Genomic DNA, 21,128 nt, shown 5'->3' with positions numbered 1-21,128 from the left:
AGCGCCGGGACGTGCGGTCCGATCGGCTGGGCGGGGGTAGTCCCTACGGTGGGAGTACAGGTTAATGGCACCTCCACCTCCGAGCGGGACTGAAACGCTTGGGTTGTCCCGCAGCCCAGCCCGGTAACGCGGGAAGGGCAGGTGTCTCGCAGCAGTTCCCGCATCTCGCAGATGCTCCCGCCAGGCCCTGCCCTGGCAGCTCCGTCTCTTCTGCTTCGTCCCTGTTCCGAGCAGCGCTCGGCCTCTTACTGTCAAAAGCTGGAAAGCCTGCCCAAGGCTACAGGGGTTTCTTGAACATCGTTTCCGACCTTGGGAAGGAGAGCGACACAACATTTTTCAGGAATGGACACGCTGCCTGTTCTGCGAGGACAGGGAAAACAGGAGCGTATGGGATTGAGGGCGGAAGGTGTCGGCCGCACTGCCCTCTCCCCATGGCACTAAGGGACGAAGCTGGGCTCCCTTTCCGCGCCATGTACGCCCGAGCAGCAGAGCCTTGCTGAGGGCAGACGCAGGCGCCTCTCCATCGGGCCGTGCCGAAGGCCAGCACCGTGAAAGACATGCTGCGTGCCACCAAGGCGGTGCCGTGGGGCTCCCGAGGGCGCCGGGAACGCGCCCTGCTTGCGCCCTTGGCCGTGCTCCGGCGCACCGGGAGCGCCCCGCCGCCTTCTCGGGCAGCGGTGCCCGGTTCTTTGTGACTGCTCCGAAACCACAGCCGCCTGCTTCGTAAATAATCCTACCCGCGGAGCTTGAGCTGTGGCTGGCGTAACATCTCTCTGGGAAAGACCACTAAGGAAGCTTACTTAGAGCATACGGAGAGCAGCGGGGAACGGGAGCGAAAACTCGGGACAGGGAGTGTGATCTGGGGGACCTCGGCAAGGAACCCGTGCAGAACAAGGCTGACCCAGAAAAAAGGTAAACAGCAGAGAGATGAAAGATGTGAAGGGGAAGCGGAGCAAACGGTTTCATTAAAAAGCACATTTAAAAGGCTATTGACAAAGAAAAATATGAAAAGGAGAGTGACAAACAACAATAAGCACTACGGCCATTGCGAGTTACTTGAGTTTTTTTAATCAAATGGAATTGGATGCCAAAATATTTTGTAAAACCACATGACTATAACTTTAGTATCAGGAGCAAGCAGAGAAGCAAACGAGGACTAAACTGGGGAAGGATGTATACAAACAAGAGTTGTGCATGTTTTTTTGTGCCACACAAAATTCAAAGAAAAACCTCTCCCTTCTCTATTCCTCTACATCTATCTAGTGTAATTTTCTCTTCTGCTAACTTTTTTCTATAGTTCTACTGACTTCTTAGTTATGCTTGATTGCTACACTTCTCTCCCCTCTTCTGAGTTTTCAGATATCTGATCAACTAGAGGCTAACCAAAACTTAAAAGTGCTGAGAGAAAACTTAATGTAAACAAAACTATACACGATTATAGACAAAATCTTTCTAAGAAGTCATTAATTCCTAGACTACCTGGTGGAGGGGAGGGAATCTAAAACAGGTTATAAACTTGTTTTCTGTTTTACTTGCAAAATGTTTGTGTTGAATTTTGAACTGGAAGTTTCCTTAATACTTTCAAATGAAAAAAAATTGAAATTAGAGTATGCGTGTCCTCACTTTAGTACTAAAACATTCACTGTGAAATAAAAGCATTTCTGATTTTATGTTAAATATTTGCACACAGCCAATTTACCATAGGGCAAGAGCACTGTCTTGACCATTTTGCATAGATACTCAAAGGGATATTAGATAAGGTCTTAAAGGAAAATAGAAAGCATAGAGGCAAGTATGTATGCAAAAATAGTGATCTACAAATATTTTAAGCAGATATTAGTCATATTCAATTCTATTTACTATCCCTTTGTTATATTTTCAGTTGAAGCATCTGAAATATGCAGTTTTTACAGAGTATACAGAGAAACATCAGAGTTGAAATTCAGCAGGCCTTGGTTATGTTACTTACTTCTCTCTATAAAGCAAAATGTATGGAAAGATGCCTATAAAAGCCCATAAATTTAACAGCTGTGTCAAAAAATCCATGTAAGTCAGTCCTATATACACAAGAAAATACATAGTTCTGTACTTCTGCCAATAGGAAGGGTGAGGCCTGGCAGCAGACACACACTGGGATTCCCTGGCTGTGATGCAAGGTCAGCACAACACTTGAGCCCTAAGCCCCAAAATCTGCACATGAGACTCAGAGGTGAGGGGAGCCACATGCTTTTGAAAAATGCCTGGTAGGGAAAGGAAAAACTGGAGGAGCCTGGCCCTCGCTTGTATTCTGCCCCCTGAGTCAGTACAGTGCAATGTCCTCCAGTACCTCTGCTTTCCAACTTGACCAAGGACTGCGGGTATGATCTAGCAGGAAGGCTAAATACCTGAGTCTGAACAAAGGGCAGAGCACTGACTGATCACATATCCAACCAGTCGCTGGCAGAACTGGAAGACTGCAAACACAGAGCACATTATGAAGGCCAAGATCTATACCTACAAATGCAGATAGAAGGCAGTTCTCTTTATAAACTCAATTTCCAGTGCATTCTTTACATTCAAAGAGATAGGGGATTAGATTCTTTGCATCCTTTATTCATTTTCAAGCATGGGAAAGGATTGGAAAGAGATATACACCACATAAATAACGACAACTCATTAAGACAGCATGCTTGATCATTCACCTTAAGAAAGGCTGAAAATTTTCAATTATTTTGTTGTGGGATTTTGGGTATTTTTTCATGCAAGCTGAAACAATCTACGAAGTCCCCTTCAGTATTATTTTTTTTTAATAAAAGGAAAAAATTCATACTTCTACACTAGAAATTCCCCATGGTAGAGGGTAAGTACTTCATAACAGTTTTTCCTCTTCTCTCCATCCCCACTGTGCTAGTGTGTTGGGACAATGGCAGGATAACAATCACCAGAATTCAAAAACCACTCAAGGGTTTGAGATAGCTTTTAAAAAGAAATAAAACTATTTAGATACATAATAATTTTTGGTGAATAATTTATAACAGAAATTCATAAATATGATCACAATTTCCTAAAAATCTATACAAATACAAGTAACACTACTTCCCTTGTAATGCATGGATTTCAAATAATTACACAAAGCTCCATCAGACAGTCTTTCACATACAAATTACACAAAATTAGACATGTATGTAGGGATAATGCAATGCTTCTGACTACTTAATGGTCCAAAATTAATAAAAGTAATTCAAAAAAAGCTAGTTTTCAGTTTAATTGTCGGGGTGGAATGTACTGTGGGTGCTGGTTGCCTAGCAGCTGCTTTTGCTTTGCTGGCCTGGCTTGCTCGGACTGCAGTTTCTAGACGTGTTTTCAATTCAGGAGCAGCTCCCATTACTGTCTTGAAAGCATGTGGATAAAGTGGACCAATGTGCATTAGATTCTGAAGTGCAAACTCGTGAAGATCCTTAGATGCTGTAGATGCAGAAGCAAAGGCATTTTCATTCAGTAAATAGGAGATCAGAGTGGGAACGAGAAGGGCAAGCAACTGTACTCCTAAAAATGAAAGAAAAAATGTAATTACCATATCAGAGAATGAAACAAAAAAAAAATTATTAGTTATTACACAGATAAGGAAGGGTAATATTGTTTTCAGAACTGACATTAGAAACTGTAATCAAAAAAATTATCAAATTAAAACAAATGAAATGTAGATGGCTTCCTGTGCTTTGATCACTCTACTCTGTCTTACCAGGACTGGATTTAAGATTTCTATTATTGTTCATTACAATTATATTGATCCTGATGCTTATTTTGAGATGCTTTTGCACCATCCAATTGCAGATCACTGATGAAAGATTTTAAGATGTAGAGTACCTATCATATTAAAGGATTTCAAAACACTTTTCAGGCAGACAGAAATGTTATTCAATTGAATTTGAGTATTCACCTCCCCAGCGAGCATAAGTGAACTGATACCAGAATGCAAGTGTTCACAAAAAAGTCAGGGACAGTTATCTGCAGTTATTTATGCTGGACTGGTCTGGGAGATCCTAACTCAAAAACCAGCAGGGCAGCTATACTTCAGCTAGCATGACCTAGTAAGGCCACAGCCCAAAATGGCAAAGGGATCAAGAGGGTTGACCTTGAGAACAAAAAAGGCAGCGAAACTTAAGCAACAAGGCAATTTTTTGTATCTAGTAAGAATTTAAGTATACCTTTGAAATGTGTAACCTGGTAATTGTACATTTTAAGTCCAAAGAATTTAAAAATTAATGGTAACTCATTTATCTAAATTGTTTTAGATTACCAGAGTATTAATTATTTTTCATTATAGGTTCTGACTAATTCATACTCATGGGGTGCATGTCTCCAACCAGCAAATCAGATTATCTGTTTCCTCACTTGTTTCAGTTACTCTCTCATTTTCATTTCACGTGTGTTTCAAACAAATGCTCCAGAACCAGAATGAGGCTCAAGAAATTTTATAATCTATCAAAAAACAGAAGTTCCAACAAGGAGTATGTTGGGTGGAAAAACCCACAAAAACCAACCAAAAAAAAAAAATCAAAAAAACCCTACCAAAAACCAACAGTAGTATTTTTACAAGTAGCTTTTTCAGCATTTGAAGTCAAATGTCAAAGACAGTAAGTCTTCAGAATGCACATTGTTTCAGTTGAAGAATAACTAACTCAAAGATAAACTATAAGTAATGTATTCTATCTAATGAATCTTGCTTCATCTACAATCAAGATACTCTGACCAGTACAGTTCGATTTCCTGGGCTCTTTAGCTAAAACTTATTGAGCTGGTAGAAGCAATCTGATAAGAGTCTAGTAAAATAATTAAAGTTAACAATGAGAAAAAGTAAACTGAAACACCATGAAATACAAATTTCCAAACAGAGTAAAATATCACTTATTACTGCAATTCATGTTTAGATTTTTTCCTCCAATCACCAGAAATGTAAAAGTTATAGCATATCATGGCATATACGCTATGCAATTTAATGCATACAAAAGTTCTTGCACTGAAATTACAAAAGCATGTTGCACACACACTCCATTTGTGCCTATGCCATCAAGTTCCTAACTGCAATATTTCTAATGTTTAATATTCTATTTTAGCATTACTCATTTATCTAGAAAACCTACATACTTACTATTCTGCTCCTCACCAAGGGCAACCAACGTTTCAAGGACTTTAATTCCTTCCTGGACTGCTAAAAGCTCCAGATGGTTGTTTGGGCGGCTCCTTTCCACAGCCTTCAACTTCTCAACCATGATAGGAGCCAATGAATGAATATATGGAGTGGACAGGGCACGATTGGTGTGTTGGAACACAGAAAGCAGAAGCTGATAACACTTGGCTTGAACCTAATAAAATCAAGATAATACATTGTCTTCAAGGTTATTTGGTTACTCAGGGAATCTAATAAACTCTGTTATCTCTGATTAAATTAAAAAAAAAATACTACTAAATGGGAAGGAAATATACTAAGTAAGAGGAAAGGAGCAACACAGCCCAGCTAATAAAGCAGTATTAGCCCAGTGTTCAATAATAGGAAGAACAATTAGAAAGAACATGCAAGTACTAAGCAGCAGTAACAATATAAACTCTGAGAAAATAAAGGCATAGTTAATGTCATACAAGTCAGTCACACCAGCTCACAATGAACTGCATCTTTAGGTCTCAGAACTACCAGCTCTAGTAATAGTCTAATCTTCAAAATCGTGATATGCTATTCAAATTCCAGAAGGGCCACACAGCCCATAAAAATGACTTAGAACAAAGTGATCTTATTATTCTAATATAAACCAAGGCTGTAACCAAAAGTGTCAAACTTTTCCATCCTTGCTTCTCATTCTTTATTTTGTGCTGGTAGTAGCTTAGAACTATATGTGTAGCCATAGTATGACCTGATCACAGAATGCTCTCCTTGTTGTCCTTCTATTTTATTTTTTTCCTCCTCCCTCTCTGTGGAAAGCAGAGATTATTAAAACCAAGGTTTGGGAAAATGACTCACTGATGATCTTGTTCAGATGGATGTATGAATGCATTTTTTGGGGCATACAAGGATCTTCTTCCAAAATCCCCTACAAATAACCCAGAATTTTTGAAAAGGTGAAGCCTCACAACAAACATGAGGATAAAACATTGCACGTGTTTTCTAACTGCACTCAAGTCCAAACAGGATGAGTTTTTGAGCACATGCTGAACAGAAATGTTCTAGAGAAGCTACTACTGAGCAAAATGATCTGTGAGGAGATCCAGGGATTACTGGAAACATAGATATATAAATAAAATTATTGAATAAAAGTCATAGATTATAAAAACTACTGGTAAGAAAATATGAGTTATGCAGCTCATATTACTGTTAATTCAATAGTATACAGCTGCAGGTTTTCTATACAATTCTATCTTTAAGGTCTGAAGTAATAACACGTCTCATATCATTTGTATGCTTTGAAACAGAGCTCCATAGAAAAGTACATTTTCCTTAATACCTTACTCATCATCATCTTTGACCTTTTCAACAAATTTTACCTCTATCTCTCCATACTGTTACAAATAATTCTCTTCCCTTTCTGTCTTTCTTTAAACTTCAATCCTTGTTAGCTGTTAAAGATGATTAGATTAACCTTTGAAAGAAGGAAGTAGTTTCTTAAATGTAGCCATATTTCAGAAGAGTTTTATGACTGCATCTGACAGCAGAATTTCATCCAAGCGTTTTTCCTTTGATCTGTGTCTTTGGACTATAATGCATTCACAGAAGTCTACAAAAACTCCTGGAAGGTAAAATCAGAGCTTCTTCAAAGCCTAAGAGTCACACTCTGATGTAAAACTCGCCCAACAGCGTTAAAACACCTGGGTCTCTCAACTGAGTTATCTTGTTGGAACAAAAGGGAATTGAGCTCACCAGACTTCTGGTTATTACTATACATATTTGACCTTTTCATGTGGTAGTAGTTTTAAAAATACTCCTGTATTTCTTTTAAGGCACCAGTAATTTCTTTGGAAGAGTCTTCTCCTTAATCAGTTCAGTGCACTTAGTGTGATCACAATCATGCTTTTATTATTAACAAGTGTCTCATTACTGACTGCAACAATAAATATTTTACATTTAAAAAGCCAGAATGAACACACAAGTATTACAGAGTATTTGCTCTGCACATTAGTGAGAAGAGAGTGGACACCATCTGGCTGCTCTCCAAACTTGCTCTGTGTGTTACAAAAATAGTGGTAAGTTCCAGCTGACGGGCAGCTTTCTAGCAGGGTAGTGGGCAACGATGTACTTCTCTCTCACTGTTCATGTGTTTATACAGAGCTGAGAGAGAGTATGACATGAAAGTTTCACTTAATACAACTGACATTTCCATTCACACAATAAAATTCTAACTAGCTTTCCATCCAGAGTCAGGCTTCAGAATCAACTGAATTTTATGTTTACACTGGAAAACACCTGCCCTGCTATTGACAATTGTCGGTCTAAATAGGATTTTAAATGCTTCACTGTGAGCCTAAACACATCTGCATTTTTTGCATGTTTTTCTTCTCAGGAATCCCTGCAGTGTTTGCTTGTGGAAATATAACAGATTTTTCTCCTTAGCTCCCACCTGCAGATTTGTATACCCATCCATACTGATACATACATGGCTGGAAAAATCAAGCTTAACTACCGATACAGTGCATTAGCCTGCTTGAATCAAGTCAGTCTACAACTTTTTTAACCTTCCCCTTCAATGATAAAATAATTCAGAAGGCATTTCACAAAGGCAAGCCAAAGGGCAGAAGTGAAATCATGAAACAAATTAATCATAATCTGTAGATGTTCTGATGGTGCCCACAAAATCGTATTTTTGCTCACAAACTGAGTTTTATATGAACACGCAAAATAAGCACAGGTTTGGCACAAATACAAAATTGATCAGAAATGTGGGCTGTAATTTTATCTGTGGAAAAAATGGTTTAGTTTGTATTATAAAAGATCAACACTAATGTAAAAATGTCACTCCTCTATGGTAACCAACTTTTCCATCTGATAAAACTTCATATACCAGAGACAAAACCAGTTTTAAAAAGCTGAAGTCAAGAACCTGGCACAAAGCCATGAACACTATCTAGAAGCACTAAGTTTGGGTTATTTTTCTCATTAATTTCAATAATGCATTGTTGAAAATTCTAGCAGTACCTGTCCCTGAAGTAAATGCATCACAAAACATTCAGGAAGTGTGTTAAATATATCATGATTAGTTTCTGCTGGCTGCATATCATTCACATTTCTGTAACATGATCTTACCCAAGGATCAGAAGAATTCAATGCACTTCTAAATCTGTTCATACATCCATTTTGTAAAGACTGCACTCCAATTATTTCAGTGCTTGCTGACCAGAGGAAGAGAGCAATAGCTGTAAGTATGCTTATTTCATCAAGAATAGGTTTAGAGGCTTCTGAAAAGCAAAACCAAAAATGCTTTTAGCTTATGCCAAAAAGGCTTTAGCATTTATTTCGTAAAAGCCAGTGAACACAGATAAAACTCACAAAGAGGGAATATATGTATTTGAAATTATTTGCAACTGCATAAGCATTTACTTATTATGGTATCATTACTGACTGTGACTGACAAAAATCTGAGTAACTCTGTTCTAACAGTTGTTTTAATAAAATAAATCAATCTTTCTGAAACTTAAGTATCAAGGAAAACAGCACCACCTACACTTGGTCAGACCAAGTCATGCTTTTTGTTTTCAGTGTGCAAACAAGAGGAAAGAAGATATTTTTAGATCCTTTCCCCATTAAAGGTCTACTTCACTTTTAAAATTATTATCTTCAGCTGATACAGCAGAATAAGAAATAGACATCCAGCATGGCAACAACTTTGACTTAACATGAGGTTTCACAGAACAGACTAGTTGATCTGACAGCCAACTGTCACCAACAGGAACAGTCCTACTTTAACCTTTTCTGCTTTTCAAATAGCCTGTATTTGGCACTGTCACAATTTTTTCTCCTTGCATAAGCTCTGTCTTGACAGATCTCAATCATGAATTCACAACAGGAACAAAAATATGTATATATAAACTATTATAATATATAGTATATATCAACTATTATAATATATATAAAAAGCACTGTTCAGCTGGTCTGGCTTGCCACATTGGTTCTGCTCTCCCCTGAGAGGCATAATATATAAAGTCAGCAAAAAAGGAAAACAGCATGACAGACCTTTACAGATGTCAGCTAGTCACTCAACTGGCTTAGCTTCAGAAAACTACTCCAAGCATTTTAAGTAAAATTTTTTCTTACATTATTCAAATTATTTTAAATTTGCATTGTTTAAATTTTATTGAATGCTGAGGTTTGAAATTGAATGCAGTGGACCTTGCTTAGATTTTTGTGTGTGTGACCTATCACACTTCACAGAAGATTGGAAAGGAAAACATGCACTCTTGCAAGGAACCAAGAAAAATTTCTGATGCCTGCAAAAAGGTCTCCAGCCTGTGATGTTTCTGGAAAGAGGGCCTGTGAAATCTCTACAGGAACTAAAAGGCTGGAAAACAAGAGCTGATGTGACAAATCAAATTAGAAGTTTGGCTTGGTTAACACAAAGCTAGGGATCCTCCCACTTTGGACATTTCAGAATCATTTGCAATTACCTCCTCATCCCCCATATCTCACATGAGTAACTCCATTCAAGCCTCTCTTCACTCTCTACAAATGGCTCCTTGGCAATGTAATGTGATGTTTTTCTCGCTGACTACCACTATGCAAATGGCAAATCTTTGTGTCTCTCTTCTGCTAACTATGCAGCTAAGACTGTACATCTTTTTCACTTTTTGAAGGGCAAGGCAAAGCATGTCTGTGAATCATAAGAGGTGGTCTGCAGTTCTCTGAAGAGACAGTAACCATTGTGCTGGTGAGTAACAGGGATTTTTTGGCCAGGATTTCTTTCTCACCAAAGACAGCTTTTAACAGTGTTGTGAGTATTCTACTCCAGTACGAACCTTTCCACAATTATCTGTGGCTGTCTTCCCTTCACTTTAACATTGACGGTCATTAAGACTAAATGATTTGTGCCAGCATAAAACCTGAGAGGCTGATGCCACATGCATTGCAAAAGGGAAAACTTCTAACTGAAGGTTATGATCAACACTGTTAAAGAAAACAGACCAAACAAGGACAAATCTGAGGTGACAACTCCTAAGATCTAACTACTTCGTTAATGCCAATGTTGTGCTTTTCTTCAATAAAATCTGTTAAGCAACTGAGGAGTTTTGCTCATTCACGTCTTCCATTAAGTTATAGGCTGATACCATACTTGCATTTTCATTACAGAAAAGTAATTTTTCTTGAATTTTAACTCCTGCACGGGGAAACCACTTACCAGGCTGAGAGTCTTCCAAGATAGATGCCAGAGTGCTGCGGATAAGACCTGTCCATTGTTTCTGAGTTTCATCAGTCTTGACTGTTGGAAGAGTAACAATAGTTTTTATCCCTTGAAGAGCTGCAGTGACTGGAGGTGGGACCTGATTATCTGCTGACTTTACTGCTGTTTCTTTCAATACCCTTGTTATCAGAAATAGGATAGTGGGTAACACTGTCATACACCCTAAAATAAATTAAAAAAAAAGATAAAATAGAATTTTTAAAGTATGGTAGATAACCTCTTTGTTTTTCCCAATATGGGTTGGAGATACATATGGTTGAAGACAAAGGAGATGAGATAAACTACAATTCAGGTAACAAGTGATATGTGTCCTTCAACATTTTTTCACCAAATTCATTCATCAGGGCTACTGAAGTGTATCATAACACAAGTCACACAAGCCAACAAGTGAAATTCTGCTGTCAGCTCAGGAATGATGATTTAGCTATTAAAGCTTTGTCCTACATAGCATGTGATACATGGTATGTCATCCAGATTGCTAAGCACCTTAGAAGGATCTACGTATCACTGGGGTCTTATAAACAGCAACAATAGCAGGTCTGCAAACAAGTATCCAAACAAAGTTACTGCACTTTCCAAGTAAGGTGGTGTGTGGAACAAATTCCAGAAGCAAGTAAGGAAGCTGTTTGGGTGTCTCAAATCATGGACAAAGGCTGTAGGAGTTTCAATAACATATGCAGACTTTAAGCCCCTACAAAAGAAGAGTGCTGTTGCGTTTGGGCATGCAAAATCAATCTACAGATCACTTCAGACAGTCAAGCTTCTTTCCATATCTCTTCTATGCTTCATTTTCCCACATCTGTGGAAACACAAATCCTGCCATTTTCCTGCTTCTGGGAATGATATGAGGATAAATACATAAAGTAGAACAATTATGACAGGAAGGGGCTGCTCTTTAAACTAACAGTAGTTTCTGAGCTACTTGCAATGGCCACTTGCCAAATACTGGGAGAATACTGGGAGTAACACCCTCACTCCAGACAACATAGAAGTAATATTGTTATTGGTTTTGCCCACCCTCTTTCCCATCACCTTCTCAAAAAAAAATTTTAAAAAACCCAAAAATCAGGAATCAAATAAAAACAGCATGACTCCAATTCAAAATCTGTTGTTCCTTAAAGAAGTGCAAGACACAAATTCACAAATTTCTGTTTCAAGACAGATCATATTGTCTTTTGAACATAACTTTGTCCAAACATGTTATTTGCAGAGCACCTCATTAGGGAACTAACTTTAAAATGTCTTATCTATATGGCTACGTGAAACTTCCCAAAGATTCTTGAGACAACAGTCAAGCAATTTACTCTCCAAAAAGCAAAAGTCAAAGAGCACAGCTTTCCATGTAATTGTGTCCTTTACCCATGAACTTCCCTCAGTGCAATTATCCCAGCTTACACACATCCTTTGTGACAGTCTTCCTGGGCAGAAGAAAGCTCCATTTAGTTTACAATCACATTGGGAATGACTGACAGCCAACGGCTGGCAAGCCCAAGTGCACCACAGATGAATTATGCTGTTTTTCCCTCAGTAGGATTGTCTTTTCATACAGCTGCTGCTTTTCATGAACTTTTCAGGAATTTAATTATCTCCAGAATGTCTGTGTTCTTTAACAATATGATTAAAAATTGCCCAAAGGGTTTAAAACGCATGCAAAAAGGGGAAAAAAACCAACAATGAAATCAGATTGGTACAGAGATCATCATTTCCTCAGCAAATGTGTAGCACACATGCAAACTTAAAATCAAATTACCTTTATGTTGCTCACTGTAAAAACCTGAATTTTTATTTAATTAATTACCTAAATATTATTAATAGATGGCTCTTAAAGCATTTATATCAGTATATTTACAGCTTGTTTTTAGCATCATATCCTCATTGTGCTAACACTCACACACATTCTGTTACAATGCCTTACCTGCTGGAGAACACAGGGAAGGCAGATCAGACAGAATATTAACGGTGGCAGCCACAAGACGAGCACTTTCCTCAGAGAGGTGGGATTTGGCAGCAACATGACTTGGAGAATCTGACACTTTTGAACTCAGATGGGGCATGTGTCGTACTAGGATGAACATGAGCAATTCCATGGCTGCAAAGACTAGAGATTTTCCAGGCACAAGACCACCGCTCTCACCTCCCTCTCCTAAAGCAAGAGGATTTTCTTTTTCTTCATTATCATCTTCATCTGAAAAATGAAAGAAATGTCTGAGGAGACAATTAACATGCCATTCCAAAGATTATGTGACACACTCTTCACAAGTTAAAGTTAAAATCAAGAGTTAAAAATCAAGAAGAAAAAGTTGCTTTACAGTAACATAAGACAAACATGGCTCATGTCAGATTAGTTTTAGTTAGAATGACTTAAAGGGGTTTAAAATGCCTTAGAAGTATTGTGATTGCAACAATACTTAATAAAAATCATTCTGGAACTAGAAAATAAATGTAGTCTTGCACAAAATAAAACTACAGCTAATTATCTTGCTTCTCTTAAAAATGATAGTAATATTAACAATGACCAATGACAAATAAATAGCCAGGACAATATATTTAAATTTAATAGCTATTAATTAAATGTTCCAACCTGGCAAAATCTTATTCTAGCCTAAACTGATTATGAAATAAGAGAACAGAAAAACACTGTAGGATTCTATGTCTAAGTTCATTATCTGAGTGTATTCAGTTCAAAAAGTCTCTCTTTTGATGGCAGCTTGACCAGCTGCAGTCTTTCCTTCTTCCATTAAACAGCAACAGAGATTCAGTAAGTCAAAGCTGGCCTGAACTACCCCTATAGAGCTCCTATGAATTTAAATGATTGCTACTGTTATCACATTCATCAATCTGAAAAAAGCAGCTTACTAGGCTGACAGTAAACAATTCCATTAATTCATAGGAAGGAACAGAGCCTGCATTTTCAGTTGTGCTGGTTCCTCAAGTTCCAGCAAAATTTTCTCCCTTTTTTTACATAGAAAAGGGGCAAAAGCTATCAGTTGTATTTTTTTATTTTTTTCATCAACAGTACATTGTGCCAGATTAAGAGTATGTCACAGTTTGACACTGGCACAATGCCAGCACCCCCATGAAAATGTAACCTATCAACTGAATGCTGTGAAATGTGATCTAGAACAGAGCAAAGCAGGCCAAACTTAATAACAAGGGGAAAACTTTATTACACTACTACTACTACTACTATAAAGGGGGAAAAAAACCCACACAAAATTTGAAATGAAAACCTTTCAAAACATTCCTCCTCCCCCCACCCACCTCCAATAAATCACAACGAGACACATTTGGACCCTTAATCCAGTCTTCACCGTTCCACATGATCAATACTGAGTCCATCAGGGGAGAGAGGAGTCTCCCTTGCACCATAGACCCCCAGGAAACACAGCTGCCACCTCTTGTGTTTTCATGTCACATGTGGCACCACCCGGAGAGAATCTGCCAGTGTGACACTCTCCTCTCCATGTCAAAGTGCTCTCACCACCGTGCATGGACAGAGACTGCTTATAGGGCTCCTTTAAGGATGCTTTGCCATGGACCAACAGGAACAACAGTCCAGTGTCTCATTTTGGGACTACAGTCCCCCCCATTTCCCTGGGACCGGGGATCCAAGAACAAAGATTGCCTTCTCTTCTTCTCTGAAGACGAAGGGCATCCTCACACCCTCCTCCACTGACCTCTGTTCATTCCTGAACTGGTAGTTGCTGAAGGAGTTTCTTGGCTCACCATTGCATCCCCCTGAAATGCAGTCTCTCTTGGAGAAGTTGGTTCAGTCTATTGTTAACAAGAAGAGTCCAGCCAACAGCCACTTGATTATCTCTCCCCAACCTTCTTTCCCTAACAACTAAGGTCCCCGGCTGTCTCTCTTTCCTTCAAATTGAGGAGGAGCAATATTTCACAAAGCCTTCATTTCACAGGAGTAACCCCTCTGTGTTCTCAGAGGCGTGTCCACCTTCAATTGGTCACCCAAGTGTCAGTATCCAAACCTGACCCCTGACTGGACTGACCTCTTCCTTCCAAGAAAATTCTTTTCCCGTGTCAAACCACGACAGACTAATTTTCCTTAATAAGAGAATATTCTCTGGGGTTTACTTCACTTCTTTCAGGTAACTGAAAATCTGGAAGACCTACCCAACTTAACCAGGTATCAATGAACTATTTCCCAGGTTGTGTCTTGGAAACTAATCTACCTAGCAAAGATGGAAACAGTATATCTAATATGAGATTTCTATAGAAATGGCAAAGGGATGATTGAACAGGGACACTCTCTCTTAAAAGGAAGAGGTCATTAAAAGTACCTCAGAAAGTAGTTTTTAGACTGCTGGTCAGGTTTTGAATATCTCCAAGAATTGAGATACCACATCCCTGGGCCACCTGCTCTTCTGCTTCACCACTCCCACAGTGACTAATTTTTTCCTTGTATCCCATCTGGATTTCCACCGCTGCAGTTTGTGTCCATTGCCTCTTGTCCTTCCACCACATGCCTTTCAGAACTGTCTGGACTGGCCTTGTCTTTAAATCCCCTCTAAGAAGGGGAATTGCTATTCTATCCCATATTAACCCTCTCTTCTGCAGATTAAGTAAGTTCAGCTCTCTCAGCCTCTCCTCATGGGTCACACACTTCCCCCTCCCTAAGCAGCTAAGTGGACTTCCATTGAATTTCCTTCATGTTTGTCAACATCTGTCTTACTCAGGATGAGGAGGAAGGGCAAAGAAAACTAGACACTACTCCAGATGCATCTTCATAATCGTATCCTTAATCCACTGGTCATGCTTTTCTAACACAGCCCAATAACACAGTCGTCAGCGCTGCATAGGTTTCACACCAGAAATTTACAGACACAGCTCCTCACCTGGCAAATCTGCTATCCAATCTGTCAGCCCACAAGCACATTCCATCCCAAATGTAGGATTTTGCATTTTTCTTTGCTGAACTTCAGCAGGTTCTCAGACCTGCAGTTCAAAATTCCCCTTAAAGGCAGCACCACCCTTCTGCACACCCACCACCTGCCTAGTTTGGTATCATCCACAAATTTGCTGAGGGTATTTTCTCTCCTATCTGTCCTATATGCTTAACAGTAGCAGCCCAATACTTGATCTCTAAAGAACACCAGTTGCAACCAGCTGCCAGTCAGACTTAAACCACCAAACTCCATTCAAGTGCAGCAATTCAACAAATTATTCTCCTACTTTTCAGTCCACATCACTCCAACTTGACAGTGATACTGTAGAGTACTGGGTCAAAAGCTTTGCAGAAGTCTAAGTAAACAATATTCACCACTCCACCTTCAAAGCCAGTTATTTCATCACAGAGGGTGATGAGACATTAATTGCCCTCTTTAAGTCTGTGCTATTTCAAATCACATTCTTCTACCTGATGTACTAAGAAATGATTTCAAAAGAAATTTACTCAAAAACCTTTCAACAAGCACAGCAGGCTTGCTGGCAAGTTCACTCAAACCCCACCTCACGTCTTACTCAAACTTAGTCACAGCATCTCATTTTTGCCATTCATTAAGAAGCTTTCTTGAGCACCACAGCTTTTCAAAGATGACTGCAACAAACTGAGCATGTCATCAGCCAGCTCCCTCAGATGCATCACATCTGGTTCCGGGATGACTGGCTTTTCTGTGAGCAGTCCCTAACTGGATGCTCACCTGCTGTAGCTAGCACTGCTCTCCCTAGGCTTGCTCATTAGACACAGACACAGGAGGAGTAGGCAAAGAAGATAATAGTGCCTTAGTTTCTCCTCTAGTGTGTTTTGTCATTAGATCACCCAATCCATTGGACCCAGCAGGTCCAAGTTTCCTCTGCTGAAAATGTATCTATGAAGCTGTTCTTGTCACACTGGATGTTCATCATCAGTCTCAGCTCCACCTAAACTGTGCTTTCCCAGTTCCACTCCTCCATACCCAAGGAAGACTTCAGCAGTCTTCCTTGGCAGCTTGCCCCCATTTCCAACATCCATGCACTTCCATGTCACATTTGAGTTCAGTCAGAAGTTCCTTTTCAGCCAAATCAGCCTCCTGCCATGATCATTTATTCTGTCACCAAAGATGAACAAATCCTCTTTCTTTTGCCCTTCAGGAAAGCTTACCACAAGATTTCATCTATAAGATCTCATCTACAAGCTCTCTGAACAAGCCAAAGCTTGCCAAGTCAGAATATTAGTAGCAGAGCAAAAGGTTTGGCCTTTCTTTCCCTTGAAATTATGATCTCCACTATCCCATAGCTGGTACAACCAGAACTACCATTAACCTTGGTAACCATTTCTTTTGTACAAGTGCAGAGCAAATCAGCTGAGCCCCACACTTATCTGGACTGTCCAGCATCTGGACTGAAGAAGTCTGTACTTCGTACATTTCTGAGTGCTAGCCTCCAGCAGTGTCACCCTTCCAGCACATGACTGGATGGTAAAAGCCTTTCATGAGACTCCCATAGCTTGACTGGAATGCTTCTTTGGGTTTGTTTAACATGGCTTCATTCACCTCCCCTTCTTGATCAGGCAGCCTGTGGCTCCTGACCAGTATCACCCTTCACTTCTTTTCAGTGTTATCAGTTCTGATCAAAGTAGGACAGCTGGCTCATCTCCTCTTGCCAGATCTCCCCAGTGTTCTCCACCTGGGTATCTGGAGATAGAGCCTTTTGTTGCTGGTAGTATTGCAGCTGCCACCTTCATGCAAGTGTCATCTTCCAGTGCCATATTCCAGCATAGTCTATGGCTGTCTTTCCATCTCAGAAACATGGGACTTCAGCTCCTGCACGTGCAGGACCTCTGAAGAACATTTCATTCCTCTATTTACCTTTTCTGACACCACAGAACCTGCTCACCTTCACAAGCATTTCCTTCATGTCTCACAGGTGAGACCAATGTTACTTCCAGCTGTGGCTGCACAGACATGCCTCTGGACCACAGGCACATCAGCATTTTCACCTGAATTTCAAATCTGGTCATTAGACCTCTGATGTAGCAGAGGTGATTGTCCCTCAGTCAGCAGACTGTTGCTGTATGTCACTGCTGCCATTATGCTGACTCCAGCAGTCTTGTACAGTCTTGAGCAGCACTTCTGGGCAGCAGGAGCATGTCTTTCCATGCCAACTGCCTTGCTCCTGTTGCACACCCTGTTCCCAGAGATCCTGGTAGCTGACACACCCTGAGTGTCCTGAATAAGTGAAGTAAGCACCCAGGTGCAAGTCTGCTCCACTTCCTGGCAAGATCTCCTGGGCAGGCAACTTTCCATACTGGTTTCAGGAGCAGTTCACTCACCTCATGGATGTCAGTTGTGCCAGGGACACATCACAATGTCCTCTACTGGTGGCTAAATCATTAAATTTCAGAAAAAAGGTAAATGAAGTGCTAAGGAACCAGTCAGTAGAGAAACATTAAGGAAACTGAGCAAGGTATTAATAAGGGGTGTGCTGGGTATAACTTGCACCACTCTTACTCCAGAAAAATTAATGAAAATCATGACATGAAATGAGAACAATTAGAGAAAGAAAAAATACAGCTTACAAGAGTTAAGAAGTTAGCAGGTAATCATGCACACAATCAAAATTATCTGTAAAATACACAGCATTTTCCTTGTCAGTGTAACCATACTCTAATGCAACTGAGTTCCTTTCCCAATATGAAAACCTGTTGCTTATTTACTCTGCAAAGCAAGCCATGTTTACAGAATCTTACTTAGCGTGTTCCTTTTTTCCTGCAAATAATCTTGAGCTGCTCTTACTATCTGCTGGACAACTCCTGTAACCAGTAGCTGGACTGAAGGAGGATCCCAGGTCAGGAGGAGTCGGTGAAGCACACTCAAGAGTTCAACACCAAGGAGCTGCAGTGAAACAAAATACACAGAAATACATTAATTAGGACTAAACCATTCCTAATTGTAATGTCACTTGTTTATGATGAACAAATACTTTTCTCATACAAAAAATAATTACAGCTCTTGTAATCATCATAGATGAAAGACCAAGACCTGAAAAAAGCTGATTGTTACAACATGTTCATACATTACCTGATCCTCTGCAATATGGATCCTGGCACAAGGGGAATCCAATAAAGTATGTAGTGCTTGTAAGCAAGATGTAACATGCTCTACGGGCTCTTCAGGTCTTGGGGAACACAGAAACTGTATACTAACACCTGAAAACAGCAATAGTTAAAAAGAATGTTCATATCATCATAAAATCAAGTTTTCTTTTAGAATTTTTTATAAGCATAGTAGGTTCTTAAAACTTTAGAAAGACAGCTGTATTTCTCAATTGTTATTTCTTTCAATTGGAAGAGATTGTATGCAGAAGTATTTGCTTCCTCTTCTGCATCATGTCTTCCTCAAAATTTGGCAGGATAAATAATACTCAGTGAAAACAAGCAATTTAAGATTACTGCACAGAAATCCATACTTTGTTCTAAAGATCTGTAAATCAGACATATGAATCCTTCAGTTGTAAATTTAGTTTCATTTTCTTTAACTCCTTTAAATGTAAAGACAACCAAAATGAAGTTAAGCTCAAAAAATCATGCAATATTCATCTTCTACATAGGGCACTTAATTCCAGATTTAAATGTCTATATCTCAGCAAACTTCTGGCATTCCTCAGAACAACAGATTAGATCCACCTCTTAAAGCTGTTAGGTAATAACAAAGAGAAACAGTGAGTGCTACTCAGAGATGCAAAAACTGATGCAAAAGCTATTCCACATGATTTGCCAAATATCAGTCTCTACTAAGCAGTGTTTTATAGGGGTGTGTATTTTAATTAACCTCTCAGCTTTTGCATCTTTGAAGCATAACATTTTGTATCATCTGCATTATACTACAGTGTTGAACAGTTCCTACTAATTTTATTCAATTACATAAATCATAAGTCACACTGACTACTCTATCAAAGCTACAAAGAACACAGAAGGCAGAGAGATAAAAGGGAGGATGAGACAGAGATTTTCAAAACATTAGTGTCCAGACATGTAATGAAATTTTAAACTTCACAGCTTTCAAGCAAAGTATCTTTTCTCATTTTCATAGTGTTTCATACCATAATATGCTGCTACTGAACTCTAAACTTGTAACTCTTACCCAAAATTAAGTGCATTCGATCTTTGTTTATCTCTGGCAAAGATTTAGTGATAGGTGGAGTTCCAGGTGTCTGGTTTAGCATAATGGATGTAGCACGTTTCTGAGAGCTGGGCACTGCTGCAGCACTTTCTTCTGTTGACTCTGACATGTTAAATCCTGTACTGTTTAGCCAAAGTGCCACTGCATGCAGTATGGGAGCCCAAGAGTTTCGGTAATGCAGTCTAGCTGTGTCTATTGTTTCGGGAGTGTAAAATGCTCCTCCTGTTCAATTAACAAAGCAAAAGTAAATTCTAAAGTTCTCTGCAAGTAACAGATAAAAAAGCATGCACTCTGACTTTATTAGTATATTTATTCCAGGTATGCTTGACCACAAACATAATCAGATGTGATCCTTGTTAGTGGCAGTACCTTCCAATTCTCCTTGTGTAGTAGCAATATTAGTACATCTCATGAGAAAGTGCACTGGCCTCAATAAAGCAGCAAGCAGAGAGCAAGAAAGGCAGGTCCAGTCATCAGGTCTTGCAGCATATTTCATATAAATCATTCACTCTTAATTCAGTGAAATACTGTAAAACAGTGTCTGCTCTGATCTCAGGGGCTATGCTTTTCATACAACCAAGATCTTTTTGCATTTGATAGGTGAAGAAGTGAAGTGAGGTGAAGAAGTACTTTTAATTCCACAAAGACATGGTTTTAATGATCTCAATGATTTAAATAAAGAGTATACCCATTGCAAATTGAAGGAAAAAACTATTCAAAGTTAGAAAACATTGCTATTATATTCTCAGGCAGAAATTTATCACTTGCATAAAAAACATGCATACCAAATAATTTATAGAAAAATTCTGAATGTCCAGCTACAGTTTTCTTTCTTGTTCTTTCTTTTTTGTTTTGCAGAACACAACAAGAAATTTCAGTGCATACCATCTGGTGGAAGCTGGGTAGCAAATTCAGCTGGTAAAGTTAAAAGAGCATAATCTTTCAGCGCAGCCAACCAAAGACGGCTCAGTGCTGGCAGCTCAGGTTGTACAAGCATTATCAAACTGTCTGGTGGCAACTCATCCACAGTACCAAAATCATCCTCATCCTCCTCTGTGCTCTTTGAAACACGCTTTGGTTTGGTTTCTGCTTCTTTCTTAATTTTCATGGCAACAACATACACCTAGAAGTAAAACATGTCAAAGTCTGTGCTATGAGATTCTAAGAAGAAAGGAAAGCAGCAGCCTTTCCCATGTAAATGTAACAGATTCCACACAGATAAAATTCACCAGAAAATGACTGGATAAAAGATTTTCAATACAACTCCATTTTATTTAAATCCTTTATTTTATGTCTACCAGTGTGTATATATGAAGAGAGCCTGACAGAGGAATGGTTGAACGACAAGGGACATGATACTGTAAAATTAATCCAAATAGGGAGGGCTACGTGACTGCTGCAAAGTTCGCATGGCCCTGAAGAGTAGATGGTGTGCAGAAAGCAGGATATTGAAACTGCTTGGTATGTAGAAATAGATAGAGAAGAACAAAGGAGTACTAAGCTGTTCTAACTGCAAGGCCAGCTAGACAGGCATGTATCTTTCACAAAGATAGTTTTAAGATAATAGTACAAGTCACATAGCAACCAATCATGA

At 39.3% G+C, this 21,128-nt stretch overlaps 1 protein-coding gene and 1 long non-coding RNA gene across 3 annotated transcripts in view; one reads left to right on the top strand and one right to left on the bottom strand.

Annotated features, from left to right (window-relative positions):
- Positions 1–403: 403 nt before the first annotated feature.
- On the top strand, positions 404–20,497 carry LOC110469406 (uncharacterized). 2 transcript variants are annotated; one of them, XR_002465240.3, is made up of 3 exons: positions 404–912; positions 9,814–9,887; positions 20,393–20,497. It is a non-coding gene; the product is annotated as an uncharacterized LOC110469406 (long non-coding RNA). The 2 variants fall into 2 exon arrangements; XR_002465241.3 differs by lacking the exon at positions 20,393–20,497 and adding an exon at positions 10,307–10,360.
- Positions 2,572–21,128, bottom strand: part of HEATR5B (HEAT repeat containing 5B) — a 55,011-nt gene continuing 36,454 nt past the window's right edge. Inside the window, exons 28-36 of the mRNA XM_021528091.3 lie at positions 20,420–20,657; positions 19,496–19,756; positions 18,434–18,561; positions 18,103–18,247; positions 12,334–12,603; positions 10,356–10,580; positions 8,270–8,421; positions 5,132–5,345; positions 2,572–3,525 (exon numbers count right to left, since the gene is read on the bottom strand). Of these exons, the coding sequence (XP_021383766.2) occupies positions 3,221–3,525; positions 5,132–5,345; positions 8,270–8,421; positions 10,356–10,580; positions 12,334–12,603; positions 18,103–18,247; positions 18,434–18,561; positions 19,496–19,756; positions 20,420–20,657 (1,938 nt within the window). The 3' untranslated portion in view covers positions 2,572–3,220. The remainder of the gene's footprint in view (positions 3,526–5,131; positions 5,346–8,269; positions 8,422–10,355; positions 10,581–12,333; positions 12,604–18,102; positions 18,248–18,433; positions 18,562–19,495; positions 19,757–20,419; positions 20,658–21,128) is intronic.

This window comes from Lonchura striata, chromosome 3, assembly GCF_046129695.1.
Source record: "Lonchura striata isolate bLonStr1 chromosome 3, bLonStr1.mat, whole genome shotgun sequence".
In the NCBI taxonomy this organism is placed as follows: Eukaryota; Metazoa; Chordata; class Aves; order Passeriformes; family Estrildidae; genus Lonchura; species Lonchura striata.
Note: the sequence above shows the minus strand (reverse complement) of the source record. Positions and strands in the feature narration are given on the sequence as shown.